Genomic DNA, 22,353 nt, shown 5'->3' on the forward strand with positions numbered 1-22,353 from the left:
CCCACATTTAGTTGGGTTTGGGACTGGACTGGGCAATTTCAGATTGCTCATGTAATTTTAAATGGCCTTACTTTTGACTCTTGGATAGAGCTAACCTGGTCGTTGCCTTCCTGTGCAATTCTGCTCAAACAAATTCTCACTTACACCACAGTCTGGGCTCTCTCCCCTTCACTTCTCTCTGGTAGGTTAAATCAGTAAGCAGAAGAAGAAGTTGTGAACAATGAAGTTGATTTTCTGCTCTGTTTTAGAATCGTAGTCTGTCTGTAGTTTTAGCGATAGCGTCTGAGTCATTCAGTCCGTGTTGGTCACACTTAGAAATATTAAACTAACATTATCAGCCGCCTGATTTGGATCAACACTTCTCTCTTCGTAGTGCAGGATGGTTGCTTACATCACAGGCAACTTCTGGCAAGCTTTCACAGTAATGAACTGGTACTTTATGTACGTCATGAACAAATGTTAGCGATTGGGTAAAATGTAAAACTTCGACACAGTCCAAGCCTCCAGAAAGTAATCGTTTCTCAGCAACCAAGAGCCCAGACCCTCTGGTAGAAGCAAGTACCGTAGAACAAGAAACTGGTTTTTACCAGGAAGAGGTGTATCGCTCATTTTCATAAACAACCCATTAGAGCCTGAAGGAGTGTCTTGATGCTGTCAAACAATCTCTTGTATGTGCTGCTAAATGTGCTAGAGTCGGAGAAAGAGGAGCTCCATTTTTTCACAGATCATCTGTATCATATAGTATACCTTCACGACATGGTGATAGTTTTAACAAATATGTGAAAAACTTATTCTTTAGAAAAGTTACATAGAGCTGCTTTAATAGGCAAATTGGTATTATTAAGTGAAATTGTTTGCCCAACTCCTGACTTTGTGTTCAAAATAATTGTCAGCATAGATTTTTATTGAAAGACTAGAAATTCTAATAAGTATTCAACCATCTTCCTAAAAGTAAACAGCTACAGTCACTCTGGTTATCTACTATTCATATATCATCTTTTTCTGACTGATTTTATTTCCAGGAATCAAAGAAAAGAAAGCTTCTCTATTCTACCCATCATTGATATTTCAGGCTTTATAGTCATAAAGCATGCAGCCCAATCAGAGCATGAACCCACTCTCAGCAGGATGCAGCAGTCATGTGACTTCCTGTAGACTAACCAACAGACAGGAAGTGGTTTGAAGGCCTAATGCACATCATAGCTCTAAACAGGCTAGTTCCCGCAGCCATCTTCCTCTCTGCTCAGGTGAAGCATATCTCCTGAAAATACATTAGAGTTCCAGAAAGTGGTGTATTTTTTCTTAACTATGACTATGACTATGATTTCCTTGTTGCACCTTTTGTCTGCACAGATAGATTATATGTTGTGTTACATAAAGTGTCATGTAAAAACAGTGATGTATCTTAATGTGGGGACTGAAGCTTTTCAGCATCAGCAAGCTGCTGTTATTACAATAAACTCCATGAAAGTGTTGATCACCCCATGTAAGGAGAGACGTTAGAGAGAAATATATGGGAAGTGTTGGTTGTTTCTTTGGCATTATTGAATTATAGCTATTCTTAAAAACATATGCCCTGTTCTTTAGATTTTTAAAAGTACCTTTTCAATGCGATATTTCCTGACATCCGTTTTGGTCAAACATCAAGAAAATCTCATGTAGCTGTGATCTAGACTTTGACGAGGTTATCGTAACACCTTGATTCCCCCGCCCCCCCAATTTTTCAGTCTTTACATTGTAAATTTGCTGTAGTGTTTGGATGAACACATTTGGGCCAAGCATCAGGTCTCATGATCCCTTGTTGTTTGGACATTTAACCTTAATAATAATTTTCTGTTTTGATAATCTTTTTCTTGTTTGTTTTCTTACATCTTGCCTTTTTACAAAGAATAAACATTCTTTGTGTCAGTTCAGCTATTTTCATTACTTTTGTTCTGGATTTGTTTTATTGGAGGTTTCAGGTTTCATTTCTCCTTTATTTTCTTTGTTTTTCACCTTGTCTCAGCTTCTATTCTGCTCCCCATCCCAGCTGTTATTCATTTCTTTTAATTAATAACAGGTTTTCCACATAAAGCACCACTCCACAGTGGCCCGACTGGTCACACAAACTATAAAAGTATTAAAACATTCCCTCGAACCAAAAAATGGGAGAGTAACTACTTTGCCTTATGGCAGAGGAGTACATTGTTTCAGAAAACTCACACAAAAGTGTGTCTAAGTTCTACCTGCAGGTGTTTTTTGCAAAGCGGCAAATGACTGCAAGAAGGCGCCAAAACTGCAGCCCACATCATCAGACCTCCACCTCTGTGCTTGACAACAGCAATGAGAGATTTGTGCTGGCTTGTATTGTCGGATTTTGTCTAAATATTAGCTGGTGTGGATTATGGCCAAGCACCTCCAATCAAAAATACTTCTGATGTATTTTAGTTTGTATAATGTAACTTTGCAGACCAAACCCCATAACACCATGTTCATTTGGAGAAAAAAGGCCTTCTGTTGGAAGAATCTCAAAACAGGACATACTGTTTGTACTGCATGGACCAAAACACAGGCTGCTGTACCTTCTTAGGTCTTGTAGAAACAAGGTCATTTAAGCTATTTATTTATATATATTTTTACAGTTTGTATTGTTTTATTTTTGCTGTTTTGTATTTTTCGCATGAGAAAAAAAATTATTACTGAGTGGGAAACCTGCAAATAACAACCATAATTTTGTTTGGCATGACAAAATATAGATCAGTCATGTTTTTTCCTGACCGGTATGTATAAAAAAAACAAAACAAATTCTCTAATTGACTTAAAAAAAAAAATTAAAAAAAAAGGAAATGACAATTAAAAACAAATTAGTAAGACCTTAGGATGTAAGCTGTTGTGGGACATTTTCATTTGTGACAAATGTTTGATATAATATTCTGATTACTGATCTTTTGTGTCCACTAGCACTTAACTGAGTAATTAAATAAAACATTTTGTCTTCAGTTCTGTGGTTCTGCACTGCTGGATATTTCTTCCTGTTCATAGAGTTCTTACTTTCCACTGTCACCATGTGATTGCTATGGAGAAGGGATTGCTGCAAATGTAAATACTGAGATTTGGGTGGAATTTTTTGAATGGGTATTTATTTGTTTATTTTTTACCAAGAGGCATTACATGATCAATTAGACTTTATTGTACCAAATATTAACATTGTAACTTTTGGTGCTATAACTGGAAATAAAGTGGGTTGTTTTCAATTGGGTCTGAATCTGATGAGAATCTACGCCACTGTAAAGATAATTCTGCAATTTACGAAAAATTCTGGCAGAATTTTACAGTAAATGCAAATACAGTTCAATTCTGTCAACCTATTTTAATGTAAGTTAGAGATGCTTTGGGGTTGGTTTTTTTACAGTATGGAAAAAACTGGATGGACATGAATTGAATTTAGATGGAATTGGATTTTGTTTCACTGTATATAAATTTGACTAATTCGACTTGCAAAGTGCCCTGAGACTTCATCATTTGCAACAATAAGAAAAAAAACTGAGCTGTTTGGATCTGCATTATGTGACATGATGCAACCTACTTTTCTGATATAAATTTCTCTGAATTTACATTGTGTTTTAAATTGATGGAAGGTGAATAAACAGAAATGTGGAGAACTGGTTTGTATTTGCGGTTGTTGCTAATAGCCTCCATCTCCAGTGTCATCCCTTCTCTCCTCTCATCTTTCTCACAGTGAAATCTAATCCCTTATTTGTGCACAACACTGTCCTGATAGTTTTCTGCTCTCACTCATACTTGTGTTAAGCCATTCCAAAGAAACCTATCTGGATAATATCTAAAATAATGTCAATAAAACTATCTGAAGCTGCCAAGCCAACTATTAACAAGATAACAGTGGGAAAGTGATTCTTCACATGGATGTAATGTTTGGAAAAGGAGAAGCTATTTTTAAATTCAAGATATTAGCATTAGATACAGTTTGTACTTGTTGGAATACACAAAAAAGTTGTGTTTATTTTTCTGTTATCCTCATCCAGCTGCAGCACCAAGTGTTGCTGCTAGTGCAACATGACATTCACTAGGGGGCAGCAAGTATTAGACTTCCACAGAGCGGCTTCTCCTGCTGTGAAGCAGGTCTGTGACAAAAATGCCACGAAGACGAGCACTAAATGATTAAAATAAAAATAATTTGAGCATTGCACAATGGATATTTTTACCCAACTGTCTCTTTAGATTTGATATTCTAGTTACACAGGTGTATTGACGTAAAACATGATCAAAAACACTTTTCCTTTAGGAAATTTCACTTATAAACTGAAATCCATGTAAAGATTTGTTACACAGAGGGACATAGTTCAAGCATTTATTTCTGTTCATTTTTGTGATTTTTGGGTTTCAGATAATACAAATCACAAACTCTGCCTTGGGTTTCAGCAGAAAATAAGAATATTACATGATGCAAACAAGAAATGAAAATAAATAAAAACAAAATTGAATGTGATCATTTTAAATCATGAGTATGTGGGGAAGACTTCCTGATGCAAAGGGAACATCAGATGAGTATTTTCAGTATGGGCCATACTTCTGTATTAAAATTCTCTTCTTATTATTGTCTTATGTAAAATCGTTTTTTTAAAAGCTGAATTTTGGGTTTTTATTTGGCCTAAGCCAAAATAATCAAAACTGACAGAAATATAAAGTTGAAATACTTCATTCTATGAGTAAAATCACAAAATTAGTTTTGCTTTTTCTATAAACTAACTTTTATTTGATATTTTAATTGGCAGACATGTTTTGGTTCATAAAAATCAAGAAAGACATAAATGTTGGTTCAAGTCAAGACCACAAAGCACAACAGAGAAACCTGCCAGGATGCAAGATACAGTCTGAACACATGCTGCTCATTTACTGGTGGCCTTATAAATGTTTTCAAATAAACAAAGACCGAAGAGAATAAAACTGTCTTCAGAGTTTGTTTACATGTAAATGAGTGTGTTGCTGAAAAGCGGAGGAACCATTTACCTCCTGAGAGCTGCAGATGTTCTTTCTCTGAACCCTTCAGCTTCGTCCTCTTCACGCCACATTTCCTCCATCAGGCTGATTTCTTTGCTTTGTGCCTGTTCTCATTTAGCAGGAACTGAATGCCACCCTCACATGTACACTGTCTGATCACATCAGATTACTCCCCGAGATGTTTACTATGAACAAAAATTAAACTACACTGTCAATTAAATTGCAGAAATCAATCCAGTTTTATCATTTCAGCATAGAGGTAACCTGAACTTCATGACCAACGAGCTCAATAATTTTCACACATACATAAATAGTTATTAAGATAGGATTAGACTTTTCTTTTTAATAAACTTTTTTTTACTTATTTTGTGTTGATCAATAAAAGGCAGAATGTTGCTCCATAGCCGTATTGCAAGTGAGAACTTGTTCCACATTTTTTAGTGGTTTAGTGGTGGCTTGAAGTGGCTCCCAAGGCAGTACAGCACAACCTATTTGTGATAGATGATGGTGATGATTGGGTAGGAGTTTGTCCTGTGATTAGCGGGTTGCCAGTTTGAGTCCCCAGCCCATCTCAGTGTCTGTCAGATTGCCCCAGCCCTGTTGCACCTTGCCACCATCATCATGTGAATGTGCGTGTAAATGGGAATGACTGACTTCATTGGAAAGAGTCTTTTGATTGTCCCAAAAGTGCCTTGTCAGCCTGATGTCATTTCAATTCATTAACTTTGTTGATCACTTTGGGGGCATTAAGCAGACGGCTGTAGACAGCACTGAAGTCGCATCTCTTGGGATTGGAGAAAAACATGATCTCACCATAAGATTATGGAAAACGTATCCTACTTTGTCTACTTTAGCACACACCATTTTACTCCCTTCATTCCTACATACATGCAACAATATGGAGAGGCAAACTAAGCAACACATACAAGTTGCACAACTTATATATTCCACAATCTTTACTTGATTACTCCACATCTAGATGCACTTAACATATTTTTTTTCAGAAATACAATTCATTATCTATGTTGGATTTAAATATTCAAACCTTTGGTTTATTAATATTGCATCACCAAACAATAACAAATGCAATTTTAAGGCACTTTACAAGACAAACAGATACAGAGATATAATATTACATCATTTCAATCATACACAGTGATTCAAATTCAGTCACATTCACTACAATTCAATGGCAGTTCTAATTCATTTCATCATACAGCTTCCCTTATTGAGGAACTTCAGGTAATTGAACCGGGTCATTGACTTTGGACCGGTTCCTCCTGAGTTGCACTAAGGAACATGAGGATGAAGAACATGGCTGTCTGATCAGCCACTAATGTCCACAAACCTGTTTGGTTTAGAAGCTGAGTAACCATCAGTCTGTGAGTCACTATGTTCTGTTTGTTATCTATATATTGCATCAGCAAGTGAATCAATCAAGTGAAAACTACAGACCAACCAGAAGTCTACTGGATAGTCTGTTGACCACCCATCACGTTTAGGTTTTTTCAGCCACATTAAGAGGTTTGCACTGACTAGACGGTTGACAATATCTTCGTCAGGTTTCCTTGGAAATCAGCCTCTGACGCAGCACTAGATGTTATTATTAGCACAGTCAAAGAGAATTTGGACATAGAACAAAAAGAATTCCTGCCGATATGAGATCTGAGTCATTAATTAAAGTAGAGAAAAATGTGTTTAGACCTGCACCGTACCTGTACCAACCTGTCTTAGAGAATGAATCAATGAGATAGCATGCAAACAACGTTTTCATGCTTTATAGTATTGAATCATACTAACAATAGAGCAGTTCCTACCAGGAACCGCTGAGCAAGAATGACAACAGCAATAAAATACAATAAGTGAAGGAAATGTTTATGTGGGGGAATTTAACAGTGATACCAGCGACTCATGACTAAAACTCAAAAGCATCAGGGGAGGTAGTGGAAGATTCCTGCATCCGGTCATATCTGTGCTAAACACTTGGCTGAAGGCGATGATAAGAGACTGGAGAGGGGTTCGGTAGAATTTCTTGAAAACGCAGCTTCATTTCATAAGCATTCACATGGTGGATTATGATAGCAAAGAGTCCTCAGGAATATACCAGCATTTGAAACGGGAATATAACTTGTGTCCTTTTATCCAATGACCACTGGAGATAAACGACAACCCCTTCACAATCAACCTGCAACAACATGCAGCAAAAGGCTATTAGTAAAGCTACCTGCAGTTCATTACTGAAACTTTACAACTAATGTTCAGTCTAGAGCAAATTTAACAAAACTATAATAAACTGTAAAGCTTTAACATTCTTAAGATCCTGTTGGAGTTGATTTCAGCTTCTTCTACCACTCAGCTTTTACAGCAATCTCTCTTTTCTGGAAAAATACACAATCCCATAGAAAATATATGCTTATAAAATTAGAAAATGTGTCTCTTTTCACATAATATAGCCTGTAAATTAATGTGTTAAGGATTTTGAAATGTATGAGTCAAATCAAAGAAAATCTCAGATTTTCTTGCCACACACAGAATTTTTTTCTGTTTTAGTTGTTTCAATTGTTAGTTCTGTTTAGAACTAAACTTACTCAGCAGGTTTAACTATTTATTGTGCTGATTTTTTTTTTTTTTTTACAGAGAAAGCCTTCTATGCTTTTAGTTTTATTTAACGCTGGTTTACTTCTGAGCTCATTCCTTTTAAGGATTCAGAAGTTACATTGCTTTTGGGCATGGAATGTAATTTATAATAGTTTTTATAGCATCTCCAGGATTTATATCAGTGCAATACAGAGTAGTCAAATTTCCAAGGATGTTAAATACTGGTTAGTTTTAACTCCACCCACTCTATTTAAATCCACTATGTTAGTCAGCACTCAGCTTCACATTGGAACTTGATCTTGACCAACAGGATTGGAATCGTGGGAATAAGAAGACTTTTGAGTGACTCCATACTCTGAGCTCTACATTAAAGGTAAGACAATTTATTTTGCATAATGTGTGGACTATGTGTAAATAGGTAATCTTTCAGACAAAGATTTTCTATTTTTATTTTGTTTCTGCATTAACTTTTGTTTCTGCAGAAACAAAAATTAATGTAGAATTCAGTTTGTATAAGCCATATTTAAATATATGCCTATATTTAAATATGCTTTTTGCCATCATTGTCTTTTAGAAAAAAAGAAAAACATGGACTTTCTTTTATTTTCTTTTCCAGTTTCCCAAGTTGGAATTCTCAGCTTCAACGTTTTGCTATAATTTTTTATTATTATTTATTTATTGCTCTCCCTCCATTTTTGGAGGGCTGAAAGTCGGTGAGGTAGCCCCCCTCCAACTCCTGCAGAGAGAGGGTGTACAAAGTTGAAGCTTATCCGGAGATGCGGTCCTTCCTCCCGCTTGTCGTGTATTGCATCAGCCTGCTTTCCCTCCAGCAGCTGTCGGCTTCACCGGCCGGGGAGCGTCCTGACGGAAACAGGTACGACAAGATTAACCACCGGCTAATAACGCTTTACTACTGTTTCCGCTGCTGTTGTCGGTATAATAACACACTAATACAATTGTTTTAGACGATAAAACAAAGCTACACCTGGTTGGCTAAGTTTAAAAACATTTACTCACCTGTTACTTTACGGCAAATTAGTTCACGGGAAGTGCTGCAAGTCGGAAACCTTAAAGCGGAATGGGTAGGAACAAGTTACTTCTGCAATTGTCTTGTTTTTAATTTAAGGAGTTGAAAATATGGGTTTTCTGCCGGTGTGGTGGAGCGTAACAGATCTGGAACTTTAACTAAAGTTTGTTACTAGTTTGGTTAACTCTAATTTTCTGCCCGCGTGTCTAAAGAGTCACATGAGTGTGAGTGTTTGGAGGTGGTTGCTGTTATGTCGTGCAGTTTACAGATAATGAGCTCTACAAAGTCAAAGGCTGTCTACAATAAAACACTTTCTTTCTTTCTTCCTTTTTTTTGACATTATTGTGAAAATTAAAAAAAAAATAATGCGAATATTTTAAATGCTTAAAATACCACAATAGTTCGAAACTCCTGGTTATTATTATTATTATAAAAATTATACAGCATTTGATGAGGTTATAGATTAAGTTCTAACGTGAAATAATATTAATTTAAAAAAGCAACAATTTAGCAGGTCCAGTATAAAAAATGACCCACATTCTGAATTTAAAGTTGAAGTGAACTGTATTTTCTAGTGTACCTCCGCACTTAAATCCCCAAAGCATGTGTGACATATTCGTCTTACACAAGGAGGGGAAACCAGTTTGTTTTCATGAATGGAGCCCCATAATGGATTATTGTGAATGTGACGATACCTGTACTTTTCCGCCCTTTTAAACTGCAGGGGTTTTAGTCACAAAGCCCAACCATAAGAGATTAGGCAACAACCAGAGCGCTTAGTAACAGCCTGTAGACCCAGTTTGATGTGTGTGCGGGGTCAGCAGCTATACAAACTTGTGTTGCAATGTTATCACAGTTGAGTAGCGTACGTGAATGTAGATGATGAGTGTAAATGGCGCCTTCTACTGGTAGAGTCTGATAAGACGATGCATTTTTTTTCTTTAGAGGCAACTTTTCTGTATTTCCATCCATTTGTGAGTTAATATATATATATATATATATATATATATATATATATATATATATATATATATATATATATATATATATATATATATATATATATATATTAGACACGTACACTTTTTTGTAGGCTGCCTTTCTCTATCTATCTGTCTAGAGAAAATTCCACTCATTCACTTGCTTTATATTCAAAGGGATTAAACTGTCGGAATGGTATCATTAAATTTGTACATTTGAAACTGTAACTTTAAAAAAGCTTTCTACACTTTGATACCAGAAACAAGCAAAGCAAATGCTCAGTTTGAACAAAGTCTCTGACTGAAGTAGGAAATGAAAAAGCTTTGTGACTGAAAAATATGAATATAACCCCGTAGATAACTCAGAAAATTTTGAAAATTGCATTTTTCCTCCTTTTTAGTGTCCCATTTTAAAATAATTAAGAAAAGTTGGAGAAAAATCCCCTCATCACTATGCATACTTCACATGTCCGACACAATAAAGCAAGAGGGTTTGGAAGAATAATAAAGCTAACATCTGTGCTGATGATCTAAAACTATTGGAGGCAAAGCATTATCACCCAGCACCATCTCATCTCATTGCCTATTGATGTGTGTGAGCAAGCGCTGAACATCTGCTGTTGAAACCTTCACCTGCCCAGCACCTTAATCCCCTCAATCCATCTCGTCTCCGCTTAACAAGAGAGTCCTCCTAATCCCTCTGCTATCCCTAAAGACGTGTCTTTTTCCCAGTTTGATCCAGTCTGCCATTTCCCCTTTCGAGCTTAATTGGTTGTAAATGTTCCATTGCTTTCTTATTATGACACTAAATTCTTACTCCCAGTTCCATTGAGCACATGATGTCCTGTTAACATCACATGCTGACAGAAGAATAACAGTAGACATAACTATTCTACATTTCTTTCACCTGTTAGACACTGGGTGGATTTCTGTCATTCCTTCCATGTTCTTTTTCTGTCCATGTTCTGTCTCTGTAACCTGATAAGGTAATGCTAAAGAAGTCCTTAAGATGCAGAACTGCCGCTTGCCAAACTAGGAGCGATTGCATGTTTTTCTGATCACATGCAGCAAATACCCTTCATTTTCTGCTGAAGTATTTTTCCTTTTATGTCTTCTTTTAGGTTGACCAGTTTTTTATCTTTACTTATCTCGCTAAAATATGTCAAAACTTGCCAGTTTTAGCTAATATTTCTAGCTAAGAACAATGACCTTTCATCCACATTTTAGCATCAGTACATATCTTTGGTGTGCCACCAAAGCTAAATTGTGCTTTGGTTGTTGAGCACTTTACAATACAGATTACTGATTAAATGACTCATTGTTTGGAGATGAAGGACATGCCAAACAGATTTGCACCTGGACCCCTATTGGGCCCCACTGTGTTCGCATCAGGGCACAGTAACATGAGAGTTCAGTCTGGGTGCTTGTAGTCCAGGTTTGTTTAACGTCATGTGAGGTCACATGACGTTATGTTTTTTTTTCCCATTAAATCATTAATGGGGAAAAACGAGAGTGAGCTACAGACAACCTTTAGAAACAGACAGATTTAATCCCACACAGGGTGTGTCCTGTAACATATTATTATTACAACTATTAATTATAATAATTACCATTAGTATAGTAATTATTATCTAATTAGTAATTATAATAACAATATAAGGATTTTAAGTTAGGTATTTCAGTGTTCTGTGCATGGGTTCTTGGGACTGAAAAGTTACAGCTGAGCAGGGTGAAAGCAGTGACCAAACGGGGAGAATTCCATTCTGGATTATCGTCTTAGACCAAAATCCAACCCTGGCATCCATAAAGAGCTGCTTTCCACATGGAAACCCATTTTGTAGAGGCGTGACTTTACATGTGCTGTGTATGTAAGAGGAGCAGCACTCATCTGATGATGTGGTTGAATTTTTTGTTTATTGATCACAGGGTTTCAAATGCTCGTTCCGGTTTAAACTTTTGACTTCAACTATCAAAACCACAGGGCTAGAATCATCAGCACCGCAGATTATAGTTCTGTGTTGTGCAACAGTGGAGTCAGTGTATGAGTCATACAAAATATTACCAATTTAAATCCACAATGAATTTCAGTGTAAAAGATGTAATGGTGACTGCAGTTAGAGAGAAACAAGACATGCGTCCAGTAAGTTAAATACTAGTCCCACTGTTTAGATGGGTGATGTGGCACCATGGCACACCAAGCCTGATCTGAAAATAGTCTGCGGCATCCCATTATGCAACTGTCTCTCCAGCAACAGCCTCGTCTTTGGCAACTGAGTCCTCGTCAGGCTACCATACTTGTTTGAATAGCATTGACCTTCCATTTTGTGCCAGATTACTGTACAACATTTCAATGGCACACAGTTTTCAACCACTCAGTGGGAGTAAAGTCTGAGTGCTTGTGTTGAGTCAGCATTTTACTGAGTATATTTAGAACAGCTGTGGTGTCTGCCACTGACAACTTGGTGCTAAATTTTTCTTGTAGTTGGAAAAGCAAACATATGATGCATTTGCTCAGCTGTGGTGTTCCAACAGAATTAATAAGGTTTACTTCTCGTCTGCCAGGTGTAGTCATTTTTTTCAACCCTTTTTCCATTGGTGGTGATAAGTTAGACACTCAGCGGCTTGACTCTTATTGATGAGCTACCAGGTCAAGTTGTAAGAACGATACCCGGTGTTCAAACAACGAGCAGATGGTAGAGATGTCTCTACTGTTTACCGAGAGGCCAGTACATTCTGCTTGCTTTGCTGACCGTGTTCTTTCTAGCAGAGAAATTGTCCCAAAGTCCACGTTCCAGAAAACACATTTTATGCATGGATCAACGAAAAGTCAAACGATCTCCAAATAACATGGTTACATCAAAAACATACCCTTTTTAACTTGAAGGAACTCGTTACTGTGCACAGATTCATTACAAGAACAGCTAAAGCTCCACTGGTTTGCTTTATATTTGTTCTGTTTCCCCTTGAACCTTTCAGCAAAACTGAAACAAGTCTCATCAGGTTTCTTGATAATGAGATCCCTTGCCTATTTAACAAAAAGCCAACAATAATCAGGTGGCGACGTAAAAAAGGTAGCAACCAAGGCTGACTCAGGAGTATGCTATTGAAGGCATCAAAAGGCTATTTATTTTTATGCCCCAATTAAGAGACAGGCATGTTGAAATGCACAAAGTTGTGCTCACATGCAAAAGATAAACAGATGTTGGTACTCCTACTAAAAGTTTCACAGTATTAGCTGATCCTAACCCTACAAAGAAAACAATAGGAGATATGCATGACTAAAATTTGTACTTCTTTCAAAAGAAACCCATTCATATTACTCAGTGATATAAAATATTATGTAGTTGGGAAGATATACTGATCTTATGAACTGTGTTTGTATTTCAGCACAAGACATAAGCAGTATCTAGTGTGATTGGTCTGTTTGTGGACAGGGTTGGAAGTTACAGAAAGGAGGGTGTCTGGTTTGGGAATCTCAGGGTCTCTTTTTCTTTGGTTTGATGATGAGCTTCTGTGTGTGTCTTTGGATCATGACCCTCAGTGTTTGCTAGAATGCTTTGCTTTGTATTCTAACAGTTTACATCACAGTCATTCAAAAATTCGTTATTATCCCTTACAGTTTGTAGTTGTTACTCGCTTGTGACTACTTTTCGATGTGTCTCAGTGGACTGATATTAGTAGGACGACTTCAACTCCCCATTCTGTGTGAGGACATTCCAGTTGATCATGGCATGTAAAGAACATCACATGACGATATAGGTTTTTGTTCTGGGTCTCTAACAGACTGGCATCATGCTTAGGGTTGTACCTCCTTGATGGTATTGCCGTCTCCCCAGTGCAGCTAACAGGACTTAGCAAGTACGGAAAATGGGCAGCAATTTAACCACCCATAAAGAGGCGTTGTCCGTGTCAGGAGTTTTTGAGGTTTTGCAATGTTCCTCAAAATATTTCTTAGCATTTTTTGTGGTTTGGCATGATGCACCATAATGCTTGAGGAGACTTCTACTGCTGACTTGGTGCAGTGGATATGCCCAGTTTGCTGAAATGTTCAAATTGAAGGCAAGTATTACATGAATGTCTGCATTCAAGGTTTGCCAGCACTGCATTAAAGTGTTGTGATTTTGGCCATTTCAGATTCTGATTAGCTGAAAAATTTTCTTGCAATGATATGTGTACTTACCTGCTTACTTTTGCATTTTATCTTTTGTTCATCCACTACTGTTTGCTTAATCCACTTATATTTCAAAAAACTAAAGAAACACCTTTTTACTGGCTGTTTTTCTTTCCAGACTGAATCATCAAAAAGAACCAATCGACCAGGAAAGGGAGCTCTCCACTCCCTCAGAAGGCCAGTCCAACACTGTCCCAGCATCTCCAGCAGCAAGCAAACTCCACAAATGGATGTTAAGCCTCGTGAGGCACCCACCGGCATCCAGTTTGAGGACGGCATCTCCTGGCCTGACATGGGCACAGCCTGATGAGGCTTTTCAGATCAAGAGAAGGGCTAAGAGATCTCGTGGCCATGGACACTCGAAAGGGGGCAGAAACCACCACCAGCATCTCCAGTTTAAGAGAGTGGGGTGTGTCCTGGGAACCTGCCAAGTACAGAACCTCAGCCACCGTCTGTATCAGCTCATCGGTCAGAATGGCAGGGAAGAATCATCCCCCATTAACCCTAGGAGCCCTCATAGTTATGGATGAGCTAGGTAGCCCCATAGAAGGTCTGTCAGTATTTGTCTTTTAATGTCTTAGTTCTAGTTTTTGCATTTAGGATTAATCTAGTGCACAGCCAGCTTTGACTTATTTTAGAAGTCTCCTGCTTTTACTGTTTGTACTTGATTGGTGGATTTTAAAGTTAAATTTTAAGATCAGAACTTACCAAATCAACTCCAAGGATCGACCATCCCCGTCACAGGAAAATATGGACATTAAAACATTATGGATTTGTCAGCTTGAATACTAAAAGGAAGACAAAAGCTGACATTGGGACATTTTAATCTGGATAAAGTAAGAATTGAGCTGTGTCTTTAGTGCCATTCAGTGGAGTACTTCTTATTGCCAACTGAATTTCATAGCTTTGGCTCCTTTGCTGTTCACTGATCACAAACTTAAGCCCCTAATGTGGATTAGAAGCTGGACCATGAACTGGAGACTGTCAAAATCAATGTGTTTCTGAATATCTTTTCAACAGTCAAGTGAACCCTTTTACCTCTCCATCAGCTTTGAAGTTCATACACTGTGTCTAACATGAACTCAGATCACCACAACAGTCCTTGAGTTTGTAGCTGAACTTAATCTGAGATCATCCACAGTCAAGACTTACAGCAAACATTGTGATTTAAGCCCCCATGAAAAGGAAAATAAGAGTCAGCATGCAGTCAAGAAAAGTTCTGTTTCAATTTTGTGCTTCACACAGTTGAAAATAAAAGTGAACACTATAGTCTGATTAGCATTTCATTGTTTGAGTGAAAACAATGAAATGCTAGAAATAACTTTAAAAAGTATTTTAGCAGTTAGATCAAATCAGAAAAATAACTTTAAAAATGTATCAACAAGCTACTTTGTTTAGTGGACTAGCAGATGAGGTTAGGCTTCCTGGTTTCAACAACTTAAAAGTTAAACTCTTGAGTCTCTTATGTCATCCAAGTCGAGTCTACAGCAAAGATGCGAAAGTAGACAAATCAGAAATAGGTAAAACACATTTACTTTCATTTTTACTTTCCAACTATGTAATATGGTGTTACGATGTGGGTTTGAAACAAAAACCACGCTGACCAAAATGCTAGCTGTACAGTGCCTAGTTTCAAATATGAACACAAATAGCCAGGCACCAGTAAAATGCATGCCCCGACATTTTGTTGTCTTCTATTTATGTCTGCGTCTGAGATGGTGGGTGGATGATAGACCAGGAATTGCTGGGAAACAAGGTCTTGTTAGTCCACCATGGTATAATTTGTTTGGGTCTTAAAGTTCTCATCCATCCAGCTTTCCATTTTCTATACCCACTTAATTCCCATTTAAGGAAACCACCATCAAGCGAGTGGGTTATGTCATAGAGCTGGCATAGAGTATAGTCTCTATGCCAGCTATAACTGGGCAAGTAGCGGGAAACAATCTGGAGAAGTCACCAGTCCATCATGAGGACAAGGTTATGATCCTAATGTTTCCACACCCACCATATTACCTAAATCATGAGGTTGAGACGCAGCTTGAATCAAAAATAGAATCAGTTAAAATTTGAAGCAACAGGTCAGACTTCAGTCAAAACTGGAAGTCTGTGTTGGCCTGCAAAACTCTGACTGGTCCATCTTTGGTATTGGTATTAGAATTAGATGTAAACTTTTTTAATAAACCTTCAAAGGTAGTAGAGTTGGAGTACTGTTTGAGTAGGAAAGTGAGTCACTTCATATTATTATTATTATTATTATTATTATTATTATTATTATTATTATTATTATTATTATTATTATTATTATGTTTCTATTTAGTTTCTATTGTTTTCTGTAATCTTGAAACAGCATTAGTAAAATCTCACCAAATACCTGGAAATACTTGATTGACTGAGTGGCCTTACAGTATGTGACCCACATAATATGATAACATGTTATTTATGTATTTTCCACTTGTCTTTATTTCTTCCGTCTTCCATCTACTTTTGTCCACCCTGGTCAAATCGTGGTAGTGTTCAATGTGTTCAAAGCCTCACTAAGGTAAATCGTGCCTTTCTCTCTGCTGTAACGGAGCTTATCAATGTCTCGTGACAGATCATTAAACGGCTTTTAAAATGACAAACAAAAACATCTCTCTACTTTCTCGAAATGTAACTTTTCAGCCATTCTATTTGTTTTGGATGAGTTTTGCCTTATCACTGTTCTGCTTTCGCAGTGTGTTTTTGGGACGTCACACATTGCGTCATACAGAGTTGCGTTAGCAAACCCTACCACAGTCGATGCCTTCCGGTTAGAGACCACGGACAGTGTTTCAAGGCTATCCATGACTAAGATTCATAGGAGTTCAGTGTTAGTGTTCCTGTTAGTTTCTCAGCAGACTTGTTTTCTTGTTTTCACATTTGAGTGTCACGTGTTCTTCTTTAGGGTCACAGGAAAGCACTTTAATGCAATCATGTTGACAGTTTTTTTTACAACTTGAATTTCAATGTTGAAGAGCTAGCAACAGTAGGATGAGGTGCTTCCTGTAAAAGTTGTCTTATTGTCTGTGAAGATGTACGTGTGCTCCCTGTGATGTGAGGAGTGTTGAGTGCACTCGTGAATATATGTTATACTTTTGTATTTAAAGAAAGTTATGTATTTAAGTATTTAACTTATCTTGTATGATAATGCCTGAATGTCACCGAGAACTATTTATCTTGTCTTTTCCATTGTTCTTTATCATAGTGGGAATTAAGTTTCTGACTGTAGTTGAAATGTTACTGTTTGACCATGTTCTTCAGTCTTTAAAATAAAGAACCATACTGTGTATAGTGACAGAGTACTGAGTGTATTTTAAATGTTTGTGCAAAACTTTTCATAGTTTTTCATGTTACAACCAAAACCTTATTAAGTTTAAAGAAAACCTGCTGTAGCTGTAGGTTTAGGGTGATGGTTCTGCTGGAAGCTGAAGTCTCAAATCTTCTTCAGCATCTAGCAGGTTTTGTTCTAGGGTTTCCTCTTAGCTCCATTCATCTTTTCATCAACTGACCAGCATCCGTGTTCCTGCAGAAAAAAAGACTTCCCACAGCATGGAACAGGCACCACCATGTTTCACATATGGTCATATGTTATTATGTTATTTTATATGTTATTTTGATGAAAGTACCTATTATCACCATTTAATCTAATGGAATCTTAAGAGTTGTGACTGATTTTGAAAGGCACTATAAAGACATTCAGGATGTGATCCCTGTTCTCCATGTTTCCAGGCCTTTGACCTGGAAACAACGTCTCAAATGTTGCAACTAAAGTCAATCATTACATGATGAAGGCTGATGGAGGGCATTGGACATTGTGAATGAGACATGGAGGGATCAGGACATGATCTGATAGCTGCTACATCAGTGTGTATGACAGAACAGGGTTAATGAGTGATGGAGGGAGTCTGACCAAAAGCAAGACCAGGATTTGGTATCCAGAGGGGGCGGAGTTCAGGGGAAGAGTGCTGAAGGGTAAAAGGGGACGAATGAATTTGTCAACCCTTGATAGGTCTTTAAAAGGGTAATTTTTGACATATTTCTTGGAGCCAAATGCTTCGGAAGGTGGATGTCACTTTCCATTAAGTCCAGTTAATTCCTGTCAAGAGGTCAAATCCCTGCCTTGCACATCACATGCTTCCAACGTTTGGCTCCCATGATTCTTATTAAAGTTAAGTACGTTCTAAATATTTTAAATCAATTGTAAATCAAACTTGATCTTTCAAATTCCACAGCAAATAAAGTTGCACTTGTTGGAAGAAATACTTGTAACCCATTTAGCCCCTTTAGTGTTAAAGCTGAGCTGGTATCCACTTCAGTTGTAAATCTGGAAATGATGAATTTTGAACAAAACACTTCCTTGTTAGAAACCTGCAGCAGATGGAAGTACTCACTCACACTGGCTGTAACCCCAATGGAGACTCCCACATTCAACACAATGTGGCACATAGAAAATATGGTTTTGACCTTAAAGTAAGTCCCTAAGTGTGAGGATACAATGAAGATCAACTGACGCTACTGTAAATTTTTTTCTGTTTCTTACAGAAATCTAAGAACAGCCATGTTGTGTGAAGAAGGAATCATGTTCAGGATCTTTAAGAGATGCTGCACAGCTGCAAATTGGGGAACAGTTAATTTATTCCAGTCATTTTTATTACCATCCAAACAAAAAATAAAAAACACAAAGGTGCCCATCTCCAGTGCTTATAATGCAGGAGTCAAGGAACACCCTGGTCTCTCATTTGGCAAAGGACAGACACATGAGACTAACAACCATCGACTGACACATTCATTCCTTAGGCAAGTCAAGGCTAAGGAAAACGTTCTAGACAGGTTTAAGGACAAAAACAACATCCAAGCTTTGGCATCTCACAGAGTTCTGGTCAATCCATCATCTAAAAATATCCTCCTGACTACCAGTAGTTCATTTTTGTCCTCTGTAGAGGACATTTCTAAACTTGAATATCTCCCACCCCCTGCATTCTACTTAATTAATTCCTTTTGGTATCTGGAGAGGACATTTAGGGCTTTTCAATGATACCACATGTGAAGGGGTGGGACTTTTGTACGCACCATTTTCTAATTCATAAAAATGGCATTTATCAGTAATAACACATTTTATGGGAAGAGACAAAGTAAGTGCATAAAACCTTTTATTACCTTATAAAGACTGTGGGATTTAAAAAAAAAATGGTGATTGGACAATATTTTTTTCCTGGTAGTCAGGAAGGCACCATGCCCATAGTCATCTGGGCAACACTGCTTCTTTCAAAAATAGCCAGCTTTATATGCCAGTTCAAATTAAAAGCACTGGCTCTGAAGTTTTAACACTTCATAAATACTGAAAACCAAAGAGACTGACTGTCCACCTAGCAGTCTGTCATGCTGTCCACCCTGGATGCTGTCCACTCCTTGATCTTAAAATGAGACTTTCTTTTACCATTTAAACTTTAAAAAGTGGAACGTAATAAGAAGGGCTGAATTCCTGTCTTAGCAGGTGATGCCAGGCGGAAAAACAGTTAAAACCCCCAGCTGAATGAAGGGTTTGGTCAGGTCTTGTGATCCCATGTATAGATGACTTATTGCAGTGATTTCCAGCCCAGTGGAAACTCACAGGGAGCTGTTCTGGCTGCCTAATGGAAACCAAACAGTATTTGACACATGGCAGATTTGCACAAGGTTTACTCCTGTTACGTTTCCACAGCAGTTAGTGGATCAAAGCATGCAGAGGTTCAAACAAGTGAATATGAAGATATTGTCACAAACTGTCAAGCTGTGTCTCATTGTTGTTACTCAGCATTTAGTTTATGAAGAAGGTTGAAATCACACAGAAATAACACAGACTGATTGATGTCAATTATTTTATTCTTCAGCTGTTTTCATGTTTCTATAAATCTAGTATAAAGCTTTTTGAAATCTTTTAACCTACTTCATGTTGTTAGACAGGTTCTATTTAATTTTGGGTTTTCTTACACTAAATGTTAAAGTAGTTAATGAAATGAAACTCAGATTTCTAAAAAAAATGTTAGTTATAGTTAGTTAATGTTTTAACAATGACAGCAGTTACTGTTCTATGAAGGGCCAGGTTGCTTCAGAAAAGCTTATTTAATAGAAATTCTCATTTGAAAACTGAATTTATTTTTCCTTATTTTTTGCCTGAGATTAAAATGTGTTTAACAATCTGAAACATTCAAGTTTGACAAATGAGATATATTCTATTCTATTCTATTCTATTCTATTCTATTCTATTTTCAAAACTACATTAAACTAGTTTTTGCTCTGATTGTGTCTTTGAAGTAATACATTCTGGAACACAAATCACACACCAAGCTGAACTAGCTGGAAATGCTTGCTGAGGTATTTCCTCAGGGGAAATACTTAAACACTGAGGACCTGTAGGAACTGGAAACTGTTTTTATATTTCCCTGGAATAAAGCAATCATCATTTTAACCAACATTAACCAAAACCCTCAGTCATATGCTGACACACCATGAATGTGATTTGCCAGTAGCTAAAGTTATTTAAATGAAACCTCAAGTATGTAAAAGTACATGCCAGATTCCACGCTGTCATTCTTTAATAAAACAAAGAGGAAGCCACAATGGAATAAGTATGTGCAGAAAGTAAGTACACCCTTGTGACTTGCATGGTGGCTGCTTGTCTAGAACGGGATGATTGTCTCCTCTGAAAAGAAAATGACAGCATTACTTTGGTGTGGAAAGTTTTATCTCAGCCAACCACAAGACTTTTGGAACAAGGTTCTTTAAACACACGAATACAAAGAAGCAATTTTTTCCATTAAGTCACAGTCATGTTTGCAGAAGCACATTGGACTGTGTCTAAGTGAATCTGAGTATAGATGCAATTGTTCCTTTAAGAACTCAAAAGGTTTGTTAGAGACAAACAGCATCATGAAAACCAAGAACCAATCAGGGATAAAGCTGTTGGAACAGCTTACAGCTCAGTCATGTTGTAAAGAATGTCTGAGGCTCACAGAGTTCTGCTTGGGATGCCATCTGCAAACGGGAGGAGTTTGGCCTTCCTGGAAACCTTTTAATACAAGTCTGTGGACTGCATGACAAAGCTGTTGCCTTTTTTTACTCATTATTAAGCTGATCCCTTAAGTACAACCATGTTTTTTCTCTTTTTCTTACAGGTTGAACTCGATAGGCTTTTCCACAACCTCTATCTTCCAACTGATGCAACACCAGGAATGGTGTAAGACTCAGTTCATGCCTCAGGCTAGCCTGCTTTAGATAACCACCTATTATTACTATAATCATGTAATTATAATCTTACATGTAAAGTCAACAATAGCACATTGTTCTGTAAAGCCTTGTAATTCAGTGTATTTTTCTAAATTATTTCCAATTTAGTGCAAGTAAGGGTTTGCTGCACAATGAAGATTTATTTCAACATTAGTGCACATCTCAAGCAAGATCCACTCCAGCATATCAGCAGTGTCAAAGTCTGTTACACCTGGTTGCAATCACCTGATCACCTGCTGGAGTTTTAAGGAGCGCTGGATGATAATCAGCCTTTTCTGAGTGACTTATTTCTCCTCCAGTAGATGTGTCTGTTAACCTGCCTATGATACATTGATAAGACTGACTCAAGGTCATAACAAAAGTGGGAGACCATGCAGTGGATAAGATGCAGAAAAAGGAATATTAACGAACTACAATGGATTGTGAAAGTCGGTATCAGTGGCTTAATGCAAAAGCTTGGATGTGTTATGTGAGTGAATACGGAAGTGCGGAGGTGCAAAAACAAAGACAAACTCAAATGTGCAAGAGGAGGGAGCAGAGCAACACAAGCACCAAGAGGCAGAGAGGACGCTGAAAGCGACCCGTTAGACAGAGAGACAGCCAGGTTCAAATACTCTGCTCTTCAAATCAACAGATCAGCAACACCTGCAAAGGGGAGGAGGACAAAAGTACCTGTAACCCAGGTTACCATTTACTTTTCAATGATGATTCTGCACATGGATGAGATAGCTACCCGGAAACATGACAGTGGAAAAAAAACGTAGCAAATATGATATTATAGCTAAACACAAAGCCAGCTGTAGTTCTTTTGAAAAGAAAAAAAAGGTAGCGTATTAAATTAAAACCTGAAAAAATGTAAATTATACAAAATTATATAGTAGAAGAAAATACCAGAGGGAGGAAATGTAGCCAGCAGCCAAGACAACAGTAATTATGCATAACCTAAGTCACTTCAACTTTAAGCTTTTTAAAAAATTAAAGTGTAGCCTTAAAAGTGAACATGGTGTCTTCCTCAAACACACATGGGAGTTGGCTCGCTCTTTGATCTGAGTGTGAAAAGTCTCCAACTGAGGTCACAATCAGGCTACAGAGAAAAGATAAAGTCGAGTAGGAAAGTCTAAATCACATTCTCACCTAACCACAATAACGAATGAAAGAAGACAGGAACTGTAATTTATCTTTCTTCACTCCATAAACACACCATGAATTTAACAACACTCAGACGATCGCTGACAAACCTCTGTTTAATGTAAAACTGAAGAAAAAGCAAGAACAACAAAGTTTAAAATGCAAGG

At 37.4% G+C, this 22,353-nt stretch overlaps 1 protein-coding gene and 1 long non-coding RNA gene across 2 annotated transcripts; one reads left to right on the forward strand and one right to left on the reverse strand.

Annotated features, from left to right (window-relative positions):
• Window positions 1-5,936: 5,936 nt before the first annotated feature.
• On the reverse strand, window positions 5,937-8,820 carry LOC148152451 (uncharacterized). The gene is made up of 2 exons (XR_015762118.1): window positions 8,614-8,820; window positions 5,937-8,457 (listed from the first exon to the last, which is right to left on the reverse strand). It is a non-coding gene; the product is annotated as an uncharacterized LOC148152451 (long non-coding RNA).
• adm2a (adrenomedullin 2a) lies at window positions 8,336-17,087 on the forward strand. The gene is made up of 2 exons (XM_015010696.2): window positions 8,336-8,470; window positions 13,893-17,087. The coding sequence occupies exons 1-2, from the start codon at window positions 8,373-8,375 to the stop codon at window positions 14,302-14,304; spliced, it is 510 nt and encodes a 169-aa protein (XP_014866182.1). The 5' UTR covers window positions 8,336-8,372; the 3' UTR covers window positions 14,305-17,087.
• The last annotated feature ends 5,266 nt before the right edge of the window (window positions 17,088-22,353 follow it).

This window comes from Poecilia mexicana, unplaced genomic scaffold, assembly GCF_051168715.1.
Source record: "Poecilia mexicana isolate PSO_F unplaced genomic scaffold, ASM5116871v1 scaffold_23, whole genome shotgun sequence".
NCBI lineage: Eukaryota > Metazoa > Chordata > Actinopteri > Cyprinodontiformes > Poeciliidae > Poecilia > Poecilia mexicana.